A 19,779-nucleotide genomic window follows, 5' to 3' on the forward strand; every position below is an offset into this window, starting at 1 on the left:
ATTTGACCATTTGTGTTAAACTACGCTTTCAAATTCAACAATTACTTCTCTTGTTTATTTTACTCCCTATCCATAAAAAATTTCTCGGAGTTACACTTATATGACAATCCTTCTAAAGTTAATTCTAATTTCTCTTTATTTCTAAATAATAAAAAGCTAATAAGTATTACCTAAAAATAGAAGAATTATCAAATAACTCCAACTCCACACAGCTTATTCAAATAAAATTTAAAAAAAAAAAATAATAATAATAATCCTTATCCAAAAGGTATTGATGAAGGAAGCAAAACAAAGGGACATAATAAAAGCTGTTTTTGAAGGGGGGGCAACTTGAATTTTCAGTATTCAAACAAATATGGCACCAATAAATATTCCAGAAACTAAAGTCATAGAGAGGGAGAAAGGGGCAATAAATATTCCAGAAACCAGATTTAAGTGAATTTATCTCACTTAATCTGCACTTTCCTAAAACATCTCAAATAACTCAAACATGTCAATTTTGCTCTTCACCATAAAACAGTTACAGCTAGAAAATGTTTGGGGCAACAAAAATAGTAGATAGAAAAACCATCTCTTCCAGGATGACAGTTGATACAAGAACACAACTATGGAAAAAGAAATCATGAAAAAACAAAAAAAGCCGAAGAAGTTTAAAATATAATTGGCAAACATTTATTGTTGTAACAAATTCATCATGGCAGCAAACAAGGATGAAGATTGAGATACATATGAGTAAATTACAGGTGACACGAGACGGGTTCCTTTGATCGCATTTGGAGAAGAGAAAGAACAACAGAAATAACCCTCAAAGGATTTGAAACCAAACTGATCCAGAAGGTGAAAGGGACGATCATTATAGAAACTCCAAATAAACTTTGAATGAAAACCTCGGGTGCACAGAATCACACATCTGAATTAATCTCCGCAAACAAAACCAAGAAGAACAAGTAGATCCAGAACAGGCAAGAACATCAAAAGTCTCCCCCCAACAAGAACAAAGCGGAAATAGAACTCGGAAATAGATCCGTAAGTGGAAAAGATGGGGCAGCAGTTGCCAAACTCATCAAGAGCTTCCAAACAACTTGCCAGGCATTTTAGCACATGAAATACCGCTCAACCATAAGCCAGCAGGACGTATTTGAGATTAAGTGAGTTTATTTGCTAAATTGCTTGAGCATCCCAAAGGCATTGGTAAATTTTAAGTTTAAAGCGCCCAATTAACAAGAAACTGTATTATGCACCCAATAAGACCATAAAAAGGAACGATGCTGCCAAAAAGTTCACAACATCAATATAACACAATACATAGGTGATATGTCATATTAGGACAGCAAGGCAACAGAAGGAAGAGTAATTACCTGAAAACTCCTCTGGAATTTATAAGACATTGGGAACAACGTTCTGAAAAGGAGATTTCACTTCAAAGTTTCCAGGTCAGGACACAGATCCCTAGTTGTAGCCTATCGAAAGCCAGGTCCTCCCAATATCCATCCAACATCAAAAATCAGGACTAGTTGTATTCTAAAAGAAATTTTTTCAAAATGAAATGGTGCAGCAGTTATTGAAATTCCCTGTATGTGTGTGTCACAAGTAATTCAGCAGCTACAAGGGCACTCAAAGATCATAAAACCAGGTTTGAATGAATATGTCAAGAACACATTAGACACCACACCACTGTACCAAGATACCAAATTCATCACATAGGAACACAAACATGTCAATATTAACGTCAAGTTCTGCACTTCAGAACTCTGATCTGTACTAGAGACAACCTGTTGATAGAAACATTGACACTCTGGAGGACATGACAGCAAGATCCCACCATGTAAAGCTGCATTAATGGGGAGATAGTACAAGTCATCAGTACAAGGCAGCCACAAAGAACCAGTAAAGTTGAGTTGAGATGAGTAACACACCCTAGAAGATAAGTCACAATACTATCCAGAACGAAAGCCACCAGAACCACGTCGCTCATACGGCCCAGAGCGGTCACGGCTATATCGATCACTTCCTGAACCTCCTCGATCACCAGTACTCCTATTGCGCCCACCAAATCTATCTCCATTTCGGTCTGGACCATATCGACCACTGCCACCACCACCACCACCACCACTATATTTGTCATCCCTACCTCCATACCTACCTCCTCTACCACCTTCACTGGGACATTCCCTAGCAAAATGTCCAGGTTTCCCACATTTAAAGCAATCTCCACTGTTAGATCCACGTGCACCACCAGAATCTCGACCTCGGTCACGATCATGATCACGACCACCACGTGGACGGTCACCATCATGATCTCTACCAGAACCTTGGTTTGGTTGAGCCTTATCAACTGTAATACTACGGCCATCTAAATCCATTCCATTCATGGCTTTGATTGCCTCATCCATAGCCTTTTTCTCATCAAAAGTGACAAATCCAAAACCACGTGAACGTCCAGAAAATTTGTCAACAACTACCTGTGAAAGAGTGATGCATTATGAAAATATACAGGTAACTATTGAAAAACCTTAAGCACGCTATCATATCCAATCTTATCAAATTCAACAAGTACCGACCTTACATTTCTTATATTTCTCACATTTCTATATGTAAACATTAATCAATAGAAGGATTGTCATTCAAGGAGTTCTTTTTCCCTTTTCCCTTTTTCATTACAAAAAGAGAGAGTGACGGTACAAATAAGAAGACCCAATGCCAAACAATATCTACCCGAAATATAAATTGAAGAACCGTATTACAGGAGAAAGGATTAAGACGAATATCGCTAAAAAAGAACGACAGAACAGTAAGGACAAGAAAACAAATCAGATACCTTGGCTTCGACAAGATGGCCAAACTTTTCAAACGCCTCTTTCAGACCTCTGTCAGATGTTGACCAAGAAAGGCCGCCAATAAAGCAGCGATACTCCACCTCGTCAGCCATTAAGAGAGCTTCATCGAAGAACCGTAGTCAAAACAATTGAATTTCCCAAAGTGGGTACAGTAGCGAAGAATTAGAAAAAAAAACCCAGCATCAAAACCCCGCAATTAACTTGTGAAATTGAACAGATTTAAAACAGAAGAAAATACTCAAAACTTTCTGGATCCGAAGAATCAAAAGACCACAATTAAGCTGATTAAGGAATTGGACACATATCAATTCGATACTGATATCCAGCAAATTGAAGTAACAAAAGCATATAATTAAGAGCGAAAAAAGGATAGGCAGGAGAATTGAGCTTACAATTTGTGAAGAACGAAAGCAAAACCTAGGAATTCGATTCGGTAACGAGAGAACCTAAAAAGATGGAGAAGGTAAAGTGAGGGTGAGATGGTTAAACTGGTTGTAGGGCAAAAGAGCCAGTCAACGAATTGAAGACCTTTGTAGATGCTTCGATTTATGAATCCTCACGGTGGGTCATTTTAGTGGACTCTCCTCACTTTCTGGGCCTAATAACTTCTGGCCCAAATTCAGAACTTTTTATAGAAATTACTTTTTAGATTTTTATATAAAACACTCTCTTTCCACATATATTTCAAAAATATCTTTAAATTTGAATTTTTTTCCCAAAAAAAACAACTTTTAATAGTATTTTTAAACAAATTTATCCTTTTTATTATTTTTATTTTTAATTTTTATATATATATTTCCCTATTTACGAAGCCTTCTTAATGATAGAGAGAGAAATTGCATTTATTATAGAGAGAGAAAATGCATTTACTATGATCTTTATCTATTTTCAAATTGAGAGAGAAAATATATTTAATATAATTTTTTCATTTCAATTGGAGAGAAAAAATGCATTTAATGTTTGATTTTTATATTATGTGATATATTTCATTTTTTGTTTTGAATACTATTTGTTTTCATGTAATATATTCCATTGTTTATTTGGCATATATCTGATGTATTCTGATATGTATATGTCCTTCTAATCAGGTATCGCTTGTGTGCCTATAATATATTCCTCCGATGTTTGATATATATGTCATTCTAATGCAATTTTTATATGATGGTCTGACTTATTTGACTTTATCTACTATAGTTCATTGTTTATTTTGAGTTTATTTATATTTTGTGTTATTCTTTCATATATACCATAGTTTAGATTCGTGGTTATTTTTAAACATACATTAGTGTTGGGGTTGATGCCCTAAATCTTGTAGGATCCTGTAGTTTGTAAACACCTGTATGAACAAACATTTTGTGATTTATAATATGAGATATTTTATTCACATCAGTCTATGAATATATAAGATATTTTAGTTGCATTAACCACAAACCAATAAACTAAGATCCCTAGTTATCGTTGTAACTTAAGCATGTATATGGAGACATACAAGTGGATCGTGCCTTAAGTGATAACCTAAATGATCTGTAGTATATGGATAAAGAAGGGAAACATTATCTTGGTGATATTACTGAGACGACCCACTGTGTAGATGTTACAAGTGTTGTAAAGTGCTACAAATAATCTGATCTTGATCATTCATGTGGAGACATGCGAGCGGGGGTATCCTATACAAAAGAGTTTGTATAAGACCGGACCACGAAATGTTTAGTCTCGTTATATAACGTCATTCATGACAGAGACTTTCATTTCACTAGGATGACCATATGTGACATGACCTTAATCCTGAGTGAGTTGGGAACTACAGCCTATGAGAGCGGTCCATTGATTTGCATGGGTGCAAGTGGCCAGATCGCTGATTCAAACCTACCACTTTAAAGATTCGTCTGATTGGGGAGATGGGAACTCAGCTACACAAGACGAAATTCACTCTTTCCCCGAAGTAGGGATAAGTAGATAAATTGCTCCCTTAAGAACTGATTCCGGAGTTTGAACAATGTGGTACCACAACTTCTCATGGCCCGAGAATTGATCACTCATAGTGAGACTATGATGTATTTTTCATTAGAGGAATCAGTGGTACTTAAGGAGTTAGATGTAACTACAGGGGCAAAATGGTAAATCGGCCCAGCTGTACTTACGAGAAATTTATGAAAGGTCATTGTACTGTTGATTGGTTATATCCAATGGACACAGAAATATATTTGTAGTGCGAAGAGTGCAGTTGTCGGTCTTTAGTGGAGTGTTCGGCAGTTAACGAATGGTGGATATTGTGATTAAAGAGTTTAGTCAGTTATTCACGTACCGCTAGAGCTTCAAGTTACAGGTCCATAAGGTCCCCTTGATAGCTCAATAGATTCATGTTGAGAATTAGTTTTTTGGTTAGTTTGAAATGTTCAAATTAACAAGAGGGAATTTGATTATATATGATATAATTAAATTGATTCAATGATATGTGATATAATTGATTTGATGTATTAGATACATTAATTGGAGAAATTAATATAAATATGATTTATATTAAATGCAATAAAGGAGAAAAAGTACTATGGTTTAAATATTACATATGATGTGATATTAAAACTATAGGTCATAAATAATATATGATAAATTAGTTATTATATTTATTTATAATAAAGCAATTATAAGATAATTGTTTGGTAGTTATTATTTTCTCCTTTAACCGTTTGAGTGGGAAGTTTTTAAGCAGTTTTAATAACTGAAGGATAAAAACGAAAATGGTTTTCATTTTTGAGAATCGGAATTCACATCGATCGAAAAAAGAAAAACTATACGATAGCTTTTGAGAGAGTAAACGATCAAGCTCCTCGTTACTAGACGATAGCTCCTCGTTTGATATACGATTGAGTATCCAACTCTATACGATAGACGTTTCTCATTCTCCCACTTACTTCATCGTGTACTCGATCATTTAGTATCTCCTTCCCTCTACCAAATCCACACAGAGACCGCACCTCTTGGATTCTCACACCGAGAATACTAAGGTAGCCTATTGGTAGTGTCAAGCTGCTATTCGAGGGTCGAGGATCGAGTCTTACTTGATTGTGTTCGAGGATCTGACAGTTCATGATTTTCACTGATTGTTCATTGTGTTCGTGTATTTGATTAAGTTTTCTTGGACATGAGACTGGTGTTGATCGAGGGAATACTCGAAGAATAGTTCTTTAAAGGTATATCACTTGATTCCCTATGTATTTAACTTAAAAGTGTGTTGTAATTTACTCGATGATGCATAACTCAGTTTAATAGGATTAAATTGACTAATAAAAGATTAAAAATGTACCAAATCTATCTATAAGGGACCTTTTGTCTAAGGCGGGTTCTGTCTAGGCTGGGTATTTAAGCTGACGGAGACAGAACACGCCTACCTGGGAACCTACCTGGAAAGGTGAATTAGATAGATTTGCTGCATGCATGCAAATTTGATGATAATTTGTTAAAGTGTTTAGTAAGACTTCATTTGAACTTGTGTAATTATCAAAAGCAAGAGTTGTTTTTTAGCAAATTAAATTCCCACTCAGATAAAATCAGTAAACGAATTGTCTAAGTTAATGAAACCTAGGTACTTGGGGTATATGATACTTCACTTAAACCTCTACACGTTTCTCTCTAAAAGTTCACACCGTGAGATCGATCCTCGGCCTCGAGGCACCCTAGGGTTGTCCTCCTAAAGTATAGTGTTTGGGGTCAATACCAAGGTGGAGCGGGACGTGTGACAATATATTCCACAATCTCTCTCATCAGGTTGGATGACGTTTTTGTGCATCGCCTCGAGACACCCTGGGAGTGTCCCCCTAAAGGATGGCAGTATTTGCACAACTCTTTATCTGATCTCTTGAAAAGGATAAGGTTGCTTTAGTCTCTTATCCTAATCTGTTTTTCCCTACGGTGGACACATTAAGGCGGAACTTTAGGGCCTAAAATGAGGGGTTACACTTACGCGGAATTGTTAAGGTTGTTAACAAATTCTAGATCGAAAAATTGTGACTGTTAGAGTCAGTTACAAGAGTTATTTCTGTCTAATGGTTGAGAATGTCTCATCCCAGCAAAGGAGCACTTGATCACCCCAACAGTGACTTTTGTCCTGCCTCGCTAGGGTATCATCGCAAAATAGATGTCATTTCACTTAGGGTACATTAGAACTATTTTGCTAAAAGACTAAAATTGGTGTTAAAAGTGGTAATACAAATAGACTTATTAAGTTTGTTCTTATTTTCGGCAACTTTAAAATGGAAATCGCCACTTTAGCTTTATTGGCTGCTGATAAACTGACTGGTGATCATTACACTAGTTGGAAGAACACGATAAACACCATACTTATCATCGATGACCTCCGATTCATCCTGATGGAGGAATGTCCTCCCATTCCACCTCAGAACGCTGCTCAAAATGTTCGAGAGGCTTTGAGAGATGGACATGGGCGAATAAGAAGGCCCGAGCTTATATCTTGGCCAGTATGGGAGACGTTTTGGCCAAGAAGCATGAGCACATGTTCATTGCACGCGAGGTCATGAAGTCCCTTAAGGGCATGTTCGAACAATCGTCCGCGTAGCTCAGGCATGAAGCTCTAAAGTTCATCATCAACTCCAAGATGAAGGAAAGTACATCTGTTCGTGAACATGTTCTGAACATGATGGTCCACTTTAATATGACAGAGATGAACAGGTCTCGCATCGATGAGGCCAGCCAGGTTAGCATAATTCTGGAGACGTTGCCAGAGAGTTTCCTCCATTTTGTTAGCAACGCTGTTTTGAACAGGGTTGACTACACCCTTACACTCTACTCAACGAGTTGCAGACATTCCAATCCTTGCTGAAAAGAATGGAGAAGAAGGGTAGTGAGGTAAATGTTGCTTCATCTTCTAAATATTTCCATCGAGGTTTGACCTCAGGAACTAAGTCTGCACCTTCTTCTTCCAGCACCAAAAAGCAGAAGAAGAAAAAGAAGAAGAAGAAGAAGGGTAGTAAGGGGAAAGGGAAGGCTTCAGCTAACCCACCACTTGCCGCTCCACGGGGTATGCGACCAGCGCTGGTTGACAAGGGAAAACGTTTCCACTATAATCAGGATGGGCATTGGAAGTGAAACTGCCCATGATGGTTGAAGGAAAAGAAGAAAGCCAAACAAAGTAAATATGATTTACTAGTTTTGGAGACTTGTTTAGTGGAGAATGATGATTCTACCTGGATTATAGATTTTGGGGCCACTAACCATGTTTGTTTTTCATTTTAGGGGATTAGATCCTAACGGCAACTTGAGGCTAGTGAGAGAACGATGCGAGTTGGCACCTGGCACGTCGTCTCAGCTGTGGCAGTGGGAGGCCTCCAGTTGACTTTAATGAATAGGTTTGTCATTTTGAATGATGTGTATGTTGTTCCCGAGTTAAAGAGGAACTTGATTTCTGTAAAGTGCTTGCTTGAATGTAAACAAAAGATTCCCTTTTTATGTGGATTATGTGGAAAAGGTCCCCTGTGGAAAAAAAATTATTTGCTGAGCCGGAAATAAAAAGAAGACTTTTCGGATTTTGATTCTTTGCTTGCTTGAATGTAAATATACTCTCAATTTTTCGGTGAATAAAGTGTTTATTCTGAAAAATGGTGTTGAGATATGTTCAGTTAAACTAGAAAATAATTTGTATGTGCTAAGATTATTAGCAACAAATTCCCTCAATAACATAGAGATGTTTAAAAATGTCGTAACTCAAAATAAGCGACTTAAAGTTTCTTCTAAGGAAAATGCTCAACTTTGGCACCTTCGTTTGAGGCACATCAATCTCAATAGGATTGAAAGGTTGGTGAAGAATGGACTTCTAAACAAGTTAGAAGAAATTTCTTTACATGTGTGCAAGTCATACCTTGCAAGCAAGATGACTAAAAGACCTTTTACTGGAAAAGGTTATTGAGCCAAAGAGCCTCTAGAGTTAGTGCATTTAGACCTTTGTGGTCAAATGAATGTAGGAGCCAGGGGAGGCTATAAATATTTCATCACTTTTACTGATGATTATTCGAGGTATGTGTATGTTTATTTCATGCAACATAAGTCAGAATCCTTTGAAAAGTCCAAAGAGTTCAGGGCTGAGGTTGAAAATGCATTAGATAAATGGATAAAAACTCTTCGTTATGATCGGGGTGGAGAGTTTTTGGAATCTGAGTTTCAGAACTATTTGATAGAACATGGAATCATTTCCCAACTCTCAGCACCTAGTACACTTCAGCAGAATGGTGTATTGGAGAGGAGAAACAAAACTCTGTTGGACATGGTTCGGTCGATGATGAGTTCGCTTCACTTACTAGGACTCGTTTTGGGGTTTTGCAGTAGAGACTACAACTTACATCCTCAATTGTGTTCCTTCCAAGAGGGTTGCCAAAAACCCTTTAGAGTTGTGGAATGGGCGTAAAGCTAGTTTTTGTGTCACTTCCGTATCGTGGGGTTGCCCAGCACATGTGCTTGAGGCTAATCCTAAGAAACTGGAACTACGTTTGAGGCTGTCTCTGTTTTAGGCTACCCCAAAGGGACACCGAGGGGTGTTACTTTGTATGATCCTAAGGAAAACATAAGTATTTGTAGTCGACAAACTGCTCCTCCTGAAGAGGATTCAGGATAAGGGAGCACAGTCAAGAAGTAAAATCGAGTTGCGTGATCTTTCCAACAGAAAACTACTGAAACTTCAATAAAGAGTTTTTGAAGGTTGGCTACCTCGCAACAAGAGTTTTGATGGGAGTTCTATATCTAAGTAGGTCAAATCCACTCAAAGTTTAGGAAAACTTCGAGTAGTTTGAGAGGGTTTGCGAACCCACATGTTCGTTATATAGGATTTAGACTAAAATCCCTGGCTATGGTAGTCAGAGGCGAGGTTGAGGATCCGTTATCTTATCACAGAAGGCAAGGGAGAATGTTACCGGAAATGAAATGGGTTCAAAGCCATGGATCTCGAGATGAAGTCTCATGATACTTCAACTCTAGTGTGGGATCTTGTAGGATCACCTGATAGGGTTAAACCTATAGGTTGTAAAATGGAATCTAAAGAGAAACGGTGGGTGTCGATGGAAGGTGCAAACCTTCAAGCTAGAAGCCTTGTGGCAAAGGGTTACACCCAGGTGGAGGGAGTTGACTATGAGAAGACTTTCTCACCTGTTGCCATGCTTAAGTCTATCTGCATCCTTCTATCTGTTACCTCATATTATGACTATAAGATATGGCAAATGGATGTCAAGACTGCCTTTCTGAATGGTAATCTTGAGGAGACTATTTATATGGTGCACCTAGAGGGATTCATAGCCCAAGGTCAGAAGAAAAAGGTTTGCAAGCTGAATCGGTCCATTTATGGGCTAAAACAGGCATCTCGATCTTGGAACATAAGGTTTGATACTACGATCAAATCTTACGGCTTTGACCAGATGAGCCTTGGGTCTACAAGAAAATCATCAACAGTTCAGTAGTTTTCCTAGTGTTATATGTAGACGATATCCTACTCATTGGGAATGATGTAGGTTTACTAACTTCAGTTAAGAACTGGCTAGCAACCCAATTCCAAATGAAAGATTTGGAAGAGGCTCAGGTTCTTGAAATTCAGATCTTTTGGGATCAAAATAACAAAATGCTACCACTGTCTCAGGCATCGTACATTGATAAGATGTTGATCAAGTACTCGATGCAGAACTCCAAAAGGGGTCTTTTGCATTTTCGGCATGGAGTTACATTGTCTAAGGAACAATGTCCTAAGACATCTCAAGAGGTTGAGGAAATGAGACAGGTCTCTTATGCATCTGTCATTGGCAGTTTGATGTACTCGATGTTATGTACTAGACCTGACATCTGCTACGCTGTGGGGATGGTCAGTAGATATCAGTCTAATCCAGGACATAGTGTCGTCAAGAACATCCTCAAGTATCTTGGGAGAACGAGGGACTACATGCTTGTGTATGGATCTAAGAATTTGATCCTTACCGGATACACAGACTTCGACTTTTAGACTGATAAGGATTCTTGGAAATCCAATTCAGGATTTGTGTTCACTCTTAACGTAGGGGCTGTAGTATAGCGAAACACTAAGTAGAGGTGCATCGCAGACTCTACTATGGAGGTCGAGTATGTAGTGGCTTATGAAGCTACTAAGAAGGCTGTTTGGCTCAGGAAGTTCCTGACTGATCTGGAAGTTGTTCCAGACATATCTAGGCTCATCACCCTTTATTGTGATAATAGTGGTGCTATGGTGAATTCCAGTGAGCCTAGAAGTCACAAGCGCGACAAGCATATAGAGCGGAAATACCATCTCATTCACGAGATTGTGCATCGAGGGGATGTGATAGCCACGAAGATAGCTTCGGAGCACAACGTTGTTGATATGTTTACAAAGGCCCTCATAGCTATAGTTTTTTAGGGTCACCTGCAGAGCATGGGTCTACGGGACCGACCGCAAATGGACTAGGGCAAGTGGGAGATTTTGTACTAGGCCTTAGTGCCCTATTTTATTGTTTTGCGTACTTGTAATGTGATTATCTTGTACATCCCACTAGCTTTAAGACAAGTGGGAGATTGTTGGGGTTGATGCCCTAAATCTCGTAGGATCCTATAGTTTGTAAACCCTTGTATGAATAAACGTTTTGTGATTTATAATATGAGATATTTTATTCACATCAGTCTTTGAAATATGAGATATTTTAATTGCATTAACCACAAACCAATAAACTAAGATCCATGGTTATCGTTGTAAGTTAAGCATGTATGTAGAGATATACAAGTGGATCATGCCTTAAGTGATAACCTAAATGGTCTGTAGAATATGGATAAAGGAGGGAAACTTTATCCTGGTAACACTACGGAGACGACCTGCTTTGTAGATGTTACAAGTGTTATAAAGTACTACAAATGATCTGATCCTGGTCATTCATATGGAGACATACGAGCGGGGGTATCCTATGAAAAGGAGTTTGTATAAGACCGGACCACGAAATATTTAGTCTCGTTACATAACGCCGTTCATGACAGAGACTTTCATTTCACTAGGATGACCATAGGTAACATGACCTTATGTTGGAATGTATCAGCAACAGCGGAAGCAACAAGGATCAATAAGCACTCTAATTCATTAATTTTGGCAGTAACTAAAGCATGCTCAAGCTATAACAAGAGGGTTTCAAGCCATACCTTTGTAGAACTTTTTCAACTCTTGATTCTCAGCTGCAAACTTCTCCAAATCCTTCTGTAGACCACCTCAAGATCTTCCCCACTATTCTCTTGGAGCTTTAGATTAAGTTGTGGGACTCAAAATAAGCTTGAATGAAGGAAATTTAAAGAAAAGCTCATTGTTGCCACCACATGAAGAACAACTTCTTCAACACGATTTTCCCAGTAAAACTCTATATTTGCATGTCTTAATTTCACTCTAATCTTCTCAATATATCGCAAGACCTTCATGCAAAGAAGATGACTGCATGAGATGCAGCTCATGCTTGGATTTATTTAAGCCAAAATGAAATGGGTTTTGTGTGAGCAAGTTGAAGGCTTAATGGAAAATCCCATAAATCCATTTTGTGTAAATTTTCCAACTTTTCAATTTTTCAATTGATTTAAAAAAAATAATTTCTAAAATTAAAAATATTATTAATTTTACAAAACTAATTTCTCAAATTAATTTTCTTAATAAAATTAATAAATAATTATTTAAACAATTTAAATAATTCTAATTAATTTAATATCTAATATTAAATTAATTTTACACAAATCCACCTTCATATATTTAAATCATATTTAAATATAAATTCTCCTATTCCGTTTAATTCTTAAAATTAAACGTGTAATTATATCTCATATAATTACTAATCCCTTAATTCTAATTTGAATGTTTCAAATTAACTTATCACACTACTCTAAAGCTAATCCATTTACGAGTTAGTAGGGAGACCTCGCGAACCTATAGATTATGGGCTCCAACGATCCGGGATTAATTGGCTAAACTCATTACACTGAATTAACCCCCATTCGTTAACTAGTGGGTCACTCCACTTAAGCCCATAGTTGAACTCCCCTCACTATAGATATATTATGTCCACATGATTTAATCATAATTAGTAAGTTGACCCCTCACAGGTTGTTTGTAATAACGGCGGAGTCAAATATTTGTTTTATCCCCGAGATTACGTCTTGTTCCTTAAGTTCTTACTGATCCTCTGATGAACAACTAGTTTGTAATCCAGTCACTAAACCAAAACTCTCTCAGCCCAGTGAGAGAGTGGGGCCCCTTGTTCAAGACCTGGATTCAGTACTTAAGAGAACAACCTTTCTCCTATCTCTAAATCGGGTAGGCGTGAGTTTTGTCTTGCACCCTATGTCCCCAGCTATCTATTCGATCTTACCCCTGAAATGGGAGGCTTATTGAGCTGGTGCTGTTGAGCCAACCCTCACCTATGCAAATCTAAGGATAATCCCGAATAAACAGAAGTTCATAGATAGCTCAGGATTAAGATTGAGTTACATAGGTCATCTAAGTGAAATAGTCTGTCTTATATAGTAAACAATGTTATAAAGTAAGAGTGACTTATTTCTTGATCCGATCTTGTACAAACCCATTTACACAGGACACCCCTACTCCTCATGTCATAACATGTACGAATTAGGATAACTTCGTATGTAACACTATACAATTCTTTGTAACAACTACAGAGTAGGCCGCATCTAATAGTGTTATCAGAATAAGGTACCCAACCTTAATCATGTACTATAGATCATTTTTGCTATTTACTCGAACTTGATCATGAAGGATCTCTTAACGAAGAGCATCCATGAGCGCATTCAGATCTTTCCAATTTCATTGTGACTGAAATACAACACATACATTCTAACAGACAGTTATTCAAATTCACACTAATTAAAGGCATGCTTCAAACAATAAAAATACAAAGGAAAGAGTTTTCATACCAGTTGAAGACCCTCTTCAAACTTTGAACTCAGACGCAGCAGAAGAACCTCTATGCAAACTCTATCGCCCACAACAAACCAGTCGGTTGTAGCAGCATGATCGTCTACACGAACGACAGCAACACGAACAGTCACGAACAAGAAAGTAGCGGGAACGACACTACCAAATGGAGCCCTTGGTATTCTCGGAGTGAGAATCTAAAGTGAGGTCTTTGTTGAATTTGGTAGAGGTCGGAGATAAGATAAATCGTGTAGACGATAAGCAAGTGGGAGAGAAAGAGCTATCGTATAGCTATGTGCTTATCGTTTAGAAGAAGCTACACAATCGTATAGGTTTTACTAAGCGATCGTTTAATAAATGGAAGATGATCATTTAGAAAATGTGGCACAGTACGATCGTTTACGAAAGCTAAGCAATCGTTTAGACGATGAACAACTACCGTATAGGCTCTCAAGCTAGGCGATCATTACGTTTTTACACTGATTGCGAATTTTCGAACTTTTTGCAAAATGAAACAAATTTTCATTTTATTCTTCGGTTACAATAACCGAATTCAGATTCTCCCACTAACGCATGACCGAGGAGAGGTTTTCGGCCAATTATCATATAATTAACAATTTAATAATTAATGAATATAATCATATTATATTCTTACCCTATAATTTGATATCATATATCTACTATAGTAATTTTTCCTCCACTTGATATAAATCATATTTATATCTAATTTCCTTCAAAATAATGTATCCCATACATTTAGTCAATTATATCATATATAATTAACCAGTTCAACTATATCATATATAATAGAACTCCCACTTGTTAATTTGAACATTTCAACTGACCCAAACACTGATTATCGACTTTCTCCAAGCTACCCAGGGGACCTAATGGACCTGTGGCTCGAAGCTCCAACAGTCCATAAATAGCTGACTAAACTCTTTGGCCATAAGATCCACCATCCGTTAACCGCGAGACATTCCACTAAAGACCAATAACTGAACTCTTCTTATCACAGATATATTTCTATATCCATCGGATATAACCAATCATGAGTACGATGACCCTTCACAGATGCTCGTAAGTACAGTTGGACCAATTTACCGTTTTTCCCTTGTAGTTACATCTCACTCTTTAAGTAACACTAATTCCTCTAATGAACAATTCAACATAGTCCAACTATGTGTGAACACCTCTCGGGACAAGAGAAGGTGTGTGGCGCTACATCATTCAAGCCCTAGAATCAGCCCTTAAGGGAGCTATCTACCTACTTACCCCTGCCTTGGGGAATGAGTGAATTCCATCTTGTGTAGCTGAGTTTCCAACTCTTGTTATTGATTTTAGGACATCAGCCCCAACAGATCCATCTTTATGTCTCTACATAATGTTCAAGTATTCATATAATAGTTATGGATCTTAGTTTACTAGATTTAGACTTTTATGTATGCAATTTATAAAATCAATAATAAGTTTATTGACTATAGAAAATGTTTATATTTTTACAAACTTCAACATCTTAATCTTGAGTGAGTTGAGAACTCCTGCCTATGAGGGTAGTCATTTGATTTGCATAGGTGCGAGTAGCAAAATCGTCGACTCAAACCTACTACTTTAAGGATTAAGTAGATAAATTGCTGGAAACTCAATCTTGGGGAGCTGGAAACTCAGCTACACAAGACAAAATTCACTCATTCCCCGAAGTAGGGTTAAGTAGATAAATTGCTCTCTTAAAGGTTGATTTTGGGGCATAAACAATGTGACGTCACACCTTCTCATGGCCCGAGAAGTGTTCACTCATAGTGGGACTATGATGTATTTTTCATTAGAGGAATCGGTGGTACATAAGGAGTTAGATGTAACTACAGGGGAAAAACGGTAAATTGACCCGCTGTACTTACGAGCGATTTGTGAAATGGCATCGTACTGTTGATTGGTTATATCCAATGGACATAGAAATATATCTATAGTGCGAAGAGTGCAGTTTTCGATCTTTAGTGGAGTACCCGACAATTAACGGATGGTAGATATCATGATTAAAGAGTTTAGTCAGTTATTCACGTACCGTTGGAGCTTCAAGTTATAGGTCCATAAGGTCCCCTTGGTAGCTCAATGGATTCATATTGAGAATCAATTTTTGGGTTAGTTTGAAGTGTTCAAATTAACAAGAGGAAATTTAATTATATATGATATAATTAAATTGATTCAATTATATGTGATATAATTGATTTGATGTATTAGATACATTAATTGGAGGAATTAATATAAATATGATTTATATTAAATGCAATAAATGAGAAAAAAAAAACTATGGTTTAAATATTATATATGATGTGATATTAAAACTATAGATTAGAATATAATATGATAAATTAGTTATTATATTTATTTATAATAAAGTAATTATAAGATAATTGTTTGGTAGTTATTATTTTCTCCTTTAACCGTTTGAGTGGGAAGTTTTTAATCAATTTTAATAACAAGGATAAAAATGAAAATAGTTTTCATTTTTTAGAATTAGAATTCACATCGATCGGGAAAAAAAAAGCTATACGACAGCGTTTGAGAGAATAAACGATCAAGCTCCTCGTTACTAGATGATAGCTCCTCGTTTGATATACGATCGAGTATCCAACTCTATACAATAGACGTTTCTCATTCTCCCACTTACTCAATCACCTCCTTCCCTCTACCAAATCTACACAGAGCCCGCACCTTATGGGTTCTTACACCAAGAATACCAAGGTAGTCTCTTGGTAGTGTCGAGTTGTTGTTCAAGGGTTGAGGATCGAGTCTTACTCGATTGTGTTCGAGGATCTGACAGTTCGTGATTTTCACTGATTGTTCGTTGCGTTCGTGCATTTGATCGAGTTTGCTAGACTAATGTTGATCGAGGGAATACTCAAAGAATAGTTCTTCAAAGATATGTCACTCGATTCCCTGTGTATTTAACTTAAAAGCATGTTGTAATTTACTCAATGATGCATAACTATTCTTGTTTGATTGTAAATGTGTTGTTCTTTCACAATGGGTTTGGAACGATCTGCTTCCACTCAATGGTTCTCTTGTTTAAGAGTTCTTTCAGTTAAAATATTTGTCTTAGATATTTGCAAATATTCTTACCAATATATTATACTAGTAAGATTGACTAAATTCCATTTAAGTAAAGGAGATTTTCAAAAATAGAAAAATAAGGAAAAATACTTACACAAAATAGTAAAATTTAATCTTCTTTAGTAGAGGTTAATTGAAATGCATTCCAAAAGTGTTGGGGTTGATGCCCTAAATCTCATAGGGTCCTATAGTTTATAAATGTATATAAACTCATTGTTTATTTAATAAAATATATGATATTTTATTTCGAATTTTGTTGCATTAATCACAAATCAATAAACTAAGTTCCAAGGTTATCTCGTAGCTTAAACATATATGTAGAGACATGCAGATGGATCATGTTTTAAGTGATAACCTAAATGGTCTGTAGTAGATGGATAAGGCTGGATACCTTATCGTGATGACACTACAAGTATAGCGTGCTTTGTAGATGTTACAATTGTTGTAAAGTGCTACAAATGATTTGGTCCTAATCATTCATGTGTAGACATGTGAGCAGAGATATTCTATACAAAAGAGTTTGTATAAGACCGGACCACAAAATGTGTAGTCTCATTATATAACATCGTTCTTAATAGAAACTTACATTTCATCAGGATGATCATAGGTAACACGACATGAATTCTGAGTGAGTTGTAAACTCCAACCTATGGAGACGGTCCTTTGATTTGCGTGGGTGAGAGTGGTCAGATCGCCGACTCAACAAGCCTACCATTTTGGGGACTCGTCTGATTGGGGAGTTGGGATTACAACTACACAAGATGGAATTCACTCCTTCCTAAATGTCGAGATAAGTAGATAAATTGCTCACTTAAGAGCTGATTCTAGGGCTTGAACAATGTGGCGCCACACCCTCTCTTGCTTCGAGAGGGGTTAGTCATAATGGGACTATGATTTATTGTTCATTAGAGGAATCAGTGGTACTTAAGAAGTTAGATGTAACTAACTATAGGGGCAAAATGGTAATTTTGGCCCAGTTGTACTTATGAGTAACTTGTGAAGAGTCGTTGTACTGTGGATTGGTTATATCCAACGAACATAGAAATATACCTGTAGTGCGAAAAGTGTAGCTGTCGGTCTTCAATGAAGTGTCCGACAGTTAATGGATGGTGAATAATTTAATTAAAGAGTTTGATTAATTATTCACATACCGTTGGAGCTTCAAGCTACAGGTCCATGAGGTCCCCTCGATAGCTCAACGAGATTATTGAGAATCAGTTTTTTGAATGATTTGAATTGTTCAAATTATTTGAGGGAATTAATTATATGTGATATAATTAAGTTAATTATATATGATATAATTACTATAATGTATTTGATACATTATAATATAATGTATTGGTGAGAAGAAATAAATATTTGAATATGATTCAAATATTAGTTATGTGAATTAGATTCATATAATTAAAATTTAATATAAATGTGATTTATATTAAATGTCATTAGTGAGAGAAAAGAAACTATAAATATACTGTATATGATACAATATTGAAACTATAGTTTATATGATATATTTGATATAGCATATAGTTTAATATATATTATATGATAATGTAGTTATCATATGAATATATATTAAATAAATAAATTATTTATTTATTATTAAATAATTATTTTATTTTTTATTTTAAAATTAATTATGGGGAGGCAACTCCCTCCCCCTCTTTTCTCTCCACCACAAGACGTGGTTAGGCTGGTTACTGGTCTTCCTCTTCCTCTTGCAAGAAAGGAGAGTAAGAAAAAAATAATGATGATAATAATAACACAGAGAAGAGTTCTCAGTTTTTTCCAATTTTGCATTCTCTCACAAAATTATTCTTCCCTCAAGCCAAAATCACCGGAGCCCCACACACTCCTAGTTTCTCAACCCTGTAGTTATTGAGGTTTCTAAGTGGTAGTGCCAATTGGAATTCGAACGTTTCCTATGAAGAAGGTCTTCAAATGTAGGTTTTTTGAAAACCCTAATATCCTTTTCTTTTCCTTTTAATTTAGCATGTTGTGTTAATTTTGATAAATGCATGATCTGTACTTCGTCTCTGTAAAAAAAAATTTTCCAAAAGGAATTGGGATTTGGGACGATCTCACTTCCGCTCAAGGTTCCCCTTACAAGGGTTCCTTCAAAAAGTGCATTCTTTGGGCTTAGAATTCAGTTAGTTTGATGCTTTTTATGTTTAATTATAGAAAACCGAGCAATTAAATCGGAACAAGTAATTTTGAGGATAAAATGACCATTCTGCCCCTAGACCAAGTGTAATTACCCTCTCAAAAGTATAACGTTAAGCTGAAAGGCAAAATCAAACATTTGGGGAGCGTAAGGCTTGAGCGTAGCTACACTGCCCTATTACGCTGAACAGCAGAACTATACAAACAGATGAGCGTAGCGACACTCTGGATTGAAGCGTGCATCCATCATCGTAGCAACACTGACTCGCAGAGTAAATACGTTATGAGTAATACTATTAAAAGGAGCCTTCTGCCTTCATTTGAAGGAAACGCCAATTCGTGAGATTTTAGACCTAAAATTGAGAGAATGTCATCTAGAGAACGAAGCTATCATTGAGATTGATCTCAAATTCAACAACGAAGGTTCGAGAGATCAAGATCATGACACAACGATGGTGAAGGGAGATTTCGCAATCTATCTACTTTTCTTCCTTATTCTCTATGACAATTTTCTATGTTAGATCTTTACTTTTTATGGACTTGAGTAGCTAAATCTCTCAATTCTAGGGTGTTTGTCTTTGCTATGAATTCAATTGATTAATTACTTGATGTTTGAATTAATTGTTTAATGATTGAATTTTAATTTCTCCGTATAATCTATTTGTTTGACTGATCATTGAACGAATACATTTTGGGATGAATTTCCTGCTTGAGAAAGAGAGGTTTAGCTGG

The 19,779-nt window shown here is 36.5% G+C and overlaps 1 protein-coding gene across 2 annotated transcripts; it reads right to left on the reverse strand.

The window, feature by feature from the left end:
• Window positions 1–637: 637 nt before the first annotated feature.
• On the reverse strand, window positions 638–3,389 carry LOC120078041 (glycine-rich RNA-binding protein RZ1A). Of its 2 annotated transcripts, XR_005481891.1 has the most exons (5): window positions 3,230–3,389; window positions 2,819–2,937; window positions 1,917–2,462; window positions 1,359–1,831; window positions 638–1,268 (listed from the first exon to the last, which is right to left on the reverse strand). XR_005481891.1 is itself a non-coding variant. In XM_039032227.1 (4 exons), exons 2-3 carry the CDS (start codon window positions 2,927–2,929, stop codon window positions 1,938–1,940), a joined length of 636 nt encoding a protein of 211 aa, XP_038888155.1. In that variant the 5' UTR covers window positions 2,930–2,937; window positions 3,230–3,389; the 3' UTR covers window positions 638–1,831; window positions 1,917–1,937. The 2 variants fall into 2 exon arrangements, 1 of the variants encoding a protein (XP_038888155.1); XM_039032227.1 differs by having other exon boundaries at window positions 638–1,831.
• Window positions 3,390–19,779: the final 16,390 nt, after the last annotated feature.

This window comes from Benincasa hispida, chromosome 5, assembly GCF_009727055.1.
Source record: "Benincasa hispida cultivar B227 chromosome 5, ASM972705v1, whole genome shotgun sequence".
NCBI lineage: Eukaryota > Viridiplantae > Streptophyta > Magnoliopsida > Cucurbitales > Cucurbitaceae > Benincasa > Benincasa hispida.

Excerpts from the sequence above, each read along its gene's own strand:
- LOC120078041 (XM_039032227.1), bottom strand. The coding sequence starts at position 2,929 with ATGGCTGACGAGGTGGAGTATCGCTGCTTTATTGGCGGCCTTTCTTGG. Across the intron at positions 2,463-2,818 it reads GCCATCTTGTCGAAGCCAAG|GTAGTTGTTGACAAATTTTC; the intron begins GTATCTGATTTG and ends ACTCTTTCACAG.